The 7,538-nt window shown below is 50.8% G+C and overlaps 1 protein-coding gene across 1 annotated transcript in view; it reads right to left on the reverse strand.

Moving 5' to 3' along the window:
* The window catches only part of PLEKHA6 (pleckstrin homology domain containing A6), a 128,420-nt gene extending 121,264 nt beyond the window's left edge, over positions 1 to 7,156 (reverse strand). The window contains exons 1-2 of the mRNA XM_079938187.1: positions 7,086 to 7,156; positions 3,529 to 3,586 (exon numbers count right to left, since the gene is read on the reverse strand). Coding sequence (XP_079794313.1) covers positions 3,529 to 3,566 — 38 coding nt within the window. The 5' untranslated portion in view covers positions 3,567 to 3,586; positions 7,086 to 7,156. The remainder of the gene's footprint in view (positions 1 to 3,528; positions 3,587 to 7,085) is intronic.
* Between the last annotated feature and the right edge of the window lie 382 nt (positions 7,157 to 7,538).

Raw genomic sequence — 7,538 nt, forward strand, 5'->3', positions numbered from 1 at the left:
TTGATGAGCTTTCATTCTAGACCAGTAGTTCTCAAAGTGTGGTCCCCAGGGCAGCAGCAGCAGCATAACCCGGGAACCTGTTAGAGGTGCAGAGTCTCAGACCCTCTGAATCAGAAACGCTATGGCTGGGGCCAAGCAGTCTGTTTGACAAGCCCTCCAGATGATTTGGATGCACACTCAAGTTTGTGAACCACTGATCTAGGGAAAATGACACGTGTAAACAAAGAATTACAATACAGGTGGGCTCTCCTGAGCAAGTGACACCATGAGCAGAGTCTTGAAGGAAGAGCAAGTGTTCACAGGTGGACACAAGCCATGTTGGAGGAGGGATTCCACTAAGAAAGGCTGGGGGCATGGAATGGAGGTGTGTGCTAAGGGAACCACAAGCGATTTAGTCTATCAAAATGGGGTGTGGTGGGAGGCTGGAGAAGGTGGGCCGGAGCCAGATTACAAAGCCCTTTCAAGTGCCTGAGAAAGGAATTTAGATTTTATCCTATAACTGATGGGAAGCATGGAAGGTGTCTAAAGGAGAATGATATGACCACATTTGCATTGTAGAAAAAAGCACTCTTGGGATTTCCCTGGTGGTCCAGTGGGTAAGACTTTGTGCTCCCGATGCAGGGTGCCTGGGTTTCATCCCTGGTCAGGGAACTAGATCCCTCATGCATGCCGAAACTAAGACCTGGTGCAGCCAAAATGAAAGAGAGAGAGAGAGCCAGAGATAGAGAGAGACAGAGAGAGACAGAGAGAGAGAGAGAGGGAGAGAGAAAGAGGGAGAGAGGGAGGGAGACAGGGTGGGGGGAGAGAGAGGAGAGAGAGAGAAAAAGAAAGAAGAAAAAGAAAAGAAAAAAGCACTCTTGCAAGCAGTATGGCCTGGAGGCAGGAAGATGAGTTGGAAAGTTGCAGAATGATCCAGGTGAGAGCCCGTGTGGGCAATGAACTTGGGTGGTGGCCATGCGGATGATGAGAAGTGGGTGGGTTGAGAGATATTTAGGAGGAAAATTGACAGGACCTACGGGGGAGGGGCCTGAAGGTTCTGCTTTGGTGGCACTTCTGACAAAGATGGAACCGGAGTTGGTGATGGGAAGGCAATGAGTTTAGGACTGGAAAGGCTGAATTGGGGGTGCTGAGGAGAATGCTCTGGGCTGGTAGAGAGGAATTAATTATGCCTCTATTGTTTATCTCCCAACATTTTTCATTCATTCATTCATTGCACCAAATATTGGGTTCCTATCTTGTGCCAGAAAGGTTCCAGGACAGAGTGGAACACAAGATAGCCAGAATCTGCTCTCAGGGTTGACACAGCAGTGGGGGGCACCAACCATAAAATAAGTAACGGAATACGTTAAAAAAACCTTTCAGGTAGCGGTAGGTGCTATGAAGAAAAATAAGGGGGACTAAGGAGGAGCAGGAGGGAACTTCAGAGGGGTCATCAGGAAAGGTCCGCTGAGAACATGACACGTGAGCTCAATGTTAAGTAGGAGCCAGATGTACAAAATAGGAGGAAAGTAGGCTTCCCTGGTGGCGCAGTGGTTGAGAGTCTGCCTGCCGATGCAGGGGACACGGGTTTGTGCCCCGGTCCGGGAAGATCCCACATGCCATGGAGCGGCTGGGCCCATGAGCCATGGCCGCTGAGCCTGCACGTCCGGAGCCTGTGCTCCACAGCGGGAGAGGCCACAACAGTGAGAGGCCCGTGTACCGAAAAAAAAAAAAAAAAAAAGGAGGAAAGTGCACCCAGGCAGAGGGAACAGCAAATGCAAAGGTCCTGAGGTAAAAGTGAGTTTGGCCTGATGGAGAAGATGAAAATCAGCACAGCTGCCCAGTTGTGGGAGATGAGGGCAGTGAGGGGAACAAGGCCAGACCATAGTAGTTTTTAAAGACTGATGAGATGAGGTAATACATGTGAAAGTTCAGGACCTCCTGGCAGTCCAGTGGTTAAGACTCCATGCTTCCACTGCAGGGGGCATGGGTTCCATCCCTGGTCGGGGAATTAAGATCCTGCATGACATGCAGCCAAAAAAAAAACATGTGAGAGTGCTTCATAAGGGACTTCCCTGTGGCGCAGTGGTTAAGAATATGCCTGCCAATGCAGGGGACACGGGTTTGAGCCCTGGCCCAGGAAGATGCCACATGCCACAGAGCAACTAAGCCCATGTGCCACAACTACTGACCCTGTGCTCTAGAGCCTGCAAGCCACAACTACTGAAGCCCGCGTGCCACAACTACTGAACTGCAATTACTGAAGCCCACACGCCTAGAGCCCGTGCTCTGCAACAAGAGAAGCCACCACAATGAGAAGCCCGTGCACCGCAACGAAGTGTAGCCCCTGCTCACCACAGCTAGAGAAAGCCCGCACGCAGCAACAAAGACCTAACACAGCCATAAATAAATAAATAAGAAAGTGCCTCATAAATGATCTCAAGAACCAGTCACACATAAAGGAATACTAAGGTGGTATCTTCAAGGAGAAAAGAAGTAAGTCTTAACTGAAGCAAGGAGTTTGGCTCAATTTCAGGAAAAGCTCAGGCTATGAGAGCCATGTCATATCAAAACAACTTCCAAAATGGATCATTTGTCCATGTTTGTTGTTGTTTTTGTTTAAGAATATGGTTAACAGCCGAGTTGATGTAAGTGCTGGCTGGTCTTGAGGTGGGAGATGGAAAGAGGACCTCTCATAGCACAGACAAGGAAGGCGAGGAGGAAGGGAGGGCGGGAAGGAGGTTCTCCCTCGCCGGCTGGGTGAGGGCTCCCTCTGCGGGCGCCGGTGTTCGTGCAGCTGCTCTCCACCAGCCCTGCAGGCCTGAGCACGCCTGCCTCACCCGTTGGAACAAAGCCAGGACCCAGCCCGGTTGGAGGGTGGAGAGACCCAGGCCAAGGCAGAGGGAAATAAGTCTAGCTGGGTAGATGTGGAGCTGTCTTCTGCTTCCACGGTTACATCCAGGCAGCTTTCCCAGGTGTACCTTAAGTTGCTGAGAACACGGGCTACCCCAGCCAACAGAGGGCTCTGACCAACCCCCGAGGGGAACACAGAGCCCAGACACACACCCGCCACCCCCAGGATGGCAAATGCCCGCATCCAGGAGGGCAAGAGTGACATTGTCCACCTTGCCACCACCTGACCTGCCGGGCTCACACCTTCCCTCCAACCAGCTCCACTTCCCACCTCTCATGACACACCGCGCTTCATCTCCTTCTAGAACAGCCTCTTTCTTCTACTCTGTCCCTCCCACCCACATAGCCCAGCCCAGAGCTCCACTCACCCCTCCCCACCCCATCTCAGAAAAATTCCCATGACTGACACTGGCTGTCTTGGACGAACATACACACAGACACACACGCACACACGCACACACCCTGGGCTTTATCTGCAGTGCTCACTTGGAAGCTTTGACATCTCTTGGCCATTCACAGACCCAAGCAAGGCCTCCAGCAAGACCCTTTAACTATCTCCCTGCCCAAGGAGGCATCAGGTACAAAGACAAAGGTAGAACCAACAGCAAGACCAGAAAGAAACTCCATTTTACTCACTTGATGAAATACACAGCTCCTTCCTGGGTGGAATCCATCTCCCAGCCCTTGGGCAAACCTGTGAGGAAGCAAGATCACAAAATCACCCTCTCTTCCACAAGCCCAATCTGCACTCTGGAAGGATGGGGGCCAGGAGAGCTAGGAAAATTCGCAGATAAGCCAGTAGTGTTCAAACCAACAATTTCACCCTTTTCCGTCCACTATTTTTATCAGTCTGTGTTTCCAGCAAATAAGAGAGATGGCAGTGCAGGGGACATCCCCCATCAATGAGCAGTAAAGTGACCAAAGAGATCACTGCTTTGCAGGCTTTGCTCATTCATTCAACAAACTCTTTTTTTTTGCGGTACGCGGGCCTCTCATTGTTGTGGCCTCTCCAGTTGCGGAGCACAGGCTCCGGACGCGCAGGCTCAGCGGCCATGGCTCACGGGCCCAGCCGCTCCACGGCATGTGGGATCTTCCCGGACCGGGGCACGAACCCGTGTCCCCTGCATCGGCAGGTGGACTCTCAACCACTGTGCCACCAGGGAAGCCCCCATTCAACAAACTTTTATTGAGCATCTACTCTGTGCCAGGCCCTGTGCTGGCCCCCAGGGATATAGCAGTGAATGCATAGATGATTGCCCTGAAAGGGTCCTCAGGATCACCCCTGCTTGTATCACAGAAACAGAAGCTGGTGCCAAGGGTGGGTCACTTGCCCCAGACCTTATGGATAATTAGCACCCAAGATTAGACCAGGACTCGAGTCTTCAAATCCCAGACCAGTGTTATTACCTCCAGATTCTGCTGCTTCTGGACAAGACACCAAGGACCAGAAAATCAGTCCCAGAAAAAATGAAGAGACTGAAAACATTTTTTTCTTAATACTACCTCCGAAAGAATTTATCCATGAAAATGCTCAGAATGGAGAATCACTGACTTGCAAAACAAGAGAGGACTGAATAGCCAAAGAAGCTGACCTTGGCTCGGAAGCGTCTAGGCAGTCCTCCAGGTGGGCGCAGCCCCTGCTGGACAGCTCCAGAGAGACACAGCCCCTCCTTCTCCAAAGAGCACTCTGTTAGCCTCCACCTCTGCCCACCCTCCCAAAACAGCCACCCTGGCAGAGTCCTGCCTCCCTGGCAAACCCAAGGCAGAGGAGGAGGGGTCTTCTGAGAAACCCGAGAGAATCCAGTGTCAGAGGTGGGGACAGGCAGGGTACTGGTAGAGATCGTTCCTTTGGGGGTGCAAAAGCCCTGTGGCTGACACATTACAAAACAGGTGCGGATCCTCTCCACACTCACTGCCACTTTTCTGATCAGTTCAAACGTTTACCTTGTGTATGAGGTTTTATAAAATACAGCTATTCACTGCTGGTCTGAATCTCTCCTGCCATGTTACCAGCTGCCTTAGGGTCCAAGCTGCTGGAATGCAGGGCTTGGGTTCTACAGAGCGGTGGGCCCAGTATTTGTTCACTCATTTCATTCACCCCTATGTAGCAAGGGTATGTATTTCCATACTTGCTGCTGCTGCTTCAATGCAGCAGGGCAGCCAGCGGGCCCACCTCCCTCTCAGGACTTGGTCCAGAGAAATCATAACACCAGCTGCCACTTAGTGAGAGCTTCCTTCCTCTAAGGTACACATTTCCCCACTAATAGCATATTTAATCTGCACAGCAACATTATACAATAGGCATCAGCCCAAACATTTTTACAGATGAGGAAACTGAGACCCAGAGAGGTCAATCAACTTGCGTAAGGTCACACAGGAAGTGTCTGGGCCAGGATGTGAGTCTGGTTTGCTGCCTCCAAAGCTCACATTCTCTCCTCTGTGCTGCCCCATAAATGCTGCTTGTTCCCCTCTGTCCCTGTGCGAGGATGTTCCCATTCAGAAGGGCGTGGGTTGGCAGCCTCCCCAAATAGAGGGATCCCCACTGGGTCAGAACCATAAATAATCCTGCCAGTGTGATGTGCCTGGGAAAGAGGCCAGCGTGGATTATGTCCCCTGCCTTTTCCAGCAACTTCCCTCCACACTGCCCTCTCTGCCCGGGCAACACCAAGGGTGCTTATATTCCTGTCCAGGCGGAGTGCCCGCTAAGGCAGCTGCCCTCCCAGCAAGCTTCAGGGGCATCTTAACCCCTTCCCAGCCTTGGACAACCAGTTAGCTGCAGCCAAAAATGAAAGAATTGGCTCACAGACTTGCATGCATCCTCTAGCCTTACCTAGGGTCACGGTGAGCTGGATGGACTCAAACTGCAAACAGCCAACACCAACCCAGAAGAAGAAAACAGCCCCAGCCCCTGGGGTCAGGAAGCTTCACTTCAAGTCAAAAATACAATAGTGACAATAACAATAGCAGTCACCGCTGTTGACAGTGACTCTGTTGCCTAATTTGTGCTACAACCTTTTGAGATTCATAATCCTATCCCCATTTTATGGATTAAGAAGGTGAGTCCCAGAATTAAACCACTTGCTCAAGACCACACGAATAGAAAGTTGAGCCAAGATTTGAGCTCAGGTCTCTGTCTCTAGAACTTATGCATTTAACCCCAACGCTGCTTTGCTTATTAACGGAGTGGCCTTGAGCCAGGCACTTCCTCTCTGCTCTTCCATTTCCCTACCTTTAAAATGAAGGAGTCAGACTCCATGATCCCTGAAGTCCCCTCTGGCTCTAGAACCACAGTGAGTCTAGTCCTGAATCTAAAAGAAAGTAGGCTCTGGGCAAGTCAACACCTTGACCCAGCATGTCCATGAGTGACCGGGACTCTGTGTAGTTGGGTGAAGGGCTGGAAGGCCAGAAGGGCAGGGGGTTTCCAACGCTGTCGCTCCCACCCCTCCCCTTATTGGTCTATAGTGGCAACCCGAAGAGGAGGATGATTGTTCCCTTGAAGTACCCCAGGCCTTCTGACTCTTGGTGTCTCCACCTCTTCAACTTAGAATGAAATCGTCTTTGTCCGGAGGGGTCCTATCTTCCCCACTAGGCTGGGAGGTCCCTGAAGGCTTAGTAATGGAGTCTTCTTCATAGTAAGCAATCAGTGTTGGCCCTGTCCCCTTTTCTTTCATGTTCCCCTCAATGTGAAGCAGCTCCTGCTAGTCATGTGGGGTTATTTTAATTTAATTTAATTTAAATCAAAAATTCAGTTCCTAGGTCACACTAATCACATTTCAATTGCTCAGTAACCCCATGTGGCTCATGGTGACTGTACTGGGCAGCAGAGAAAGAGAACATTTCCATCATGGCATAAAGTTCTATGGTACCGCACTGGGGGCTAGGGTTCTGCCCAGTTCGGGAGCTCTCAGGATGGAAGGGATTTTCTGACTGGGCAGGGGGATGAGAGAGGAGTAAGCTCTTTCTCCTCAAAGGTCAGTCCCAGATACTAGTCATGGGGCTGGAAGTTTGAAAAGACCTCAAGGTGAGCGTCACCCCTCCTGCAAAATCCCCCACATGGTGGGCCAAATGCTTAGCTGAGTCTGTCCATGGAGAAACGAAAAGTCGGAAGCAAAGTCAGCGTTGGGGGTTCCCACAGCCACCTCAAGTCATGCCTCCTCATGGATTGCAAAGGCAGGGACAGATGAGATCCTTACCTGGGCTGGAGGAGTGTCCACTCTGGATGGGCGATTCCGTACCAGGGTGCACCCAGCTGGTTGACTTTTCTTCATCACTAGAGAAGACCAGAAAGAACATGTGAGATACAAAAGAGGCTTCTGTGAGGAGGACACTCATCTCCACATTCACATCAGTACTGACTGTCTGATCCCAGACACCTGACATGGGGGCACCCAGGCTGCCTTCATTCACTCACGTTCACAGAGCATTTACTGAGCAGACTCTGGGGATTCAGAGATTTATAATCCTGGATCCCTGACCTCAAAGAACATCTAACTCATGGGGAAACAGACAAGAAAAAAGATATTTGGAATATGATGTGATAGGAGCTATATAATCCCTACTATAGCTATGCTCTCTCTGCAGAGAGAGCATTTCACCATCAGAGAAGGGAGTACTCCCTGGATGGAGTTAAGGAAGGGGAACAGCAT

This window comes from Stenella coeruleoalba (assembly GCF_951394435.1).
Source record: "Stenella coeruleoalba genome assembly, chromosome: 1".
Lineage (NCBI taxonomy): Eukaryota > Metazoa > Chordata > Mammalia > Artiodactyla > Delphinidae > Stenella > Stenella coeruleoalba.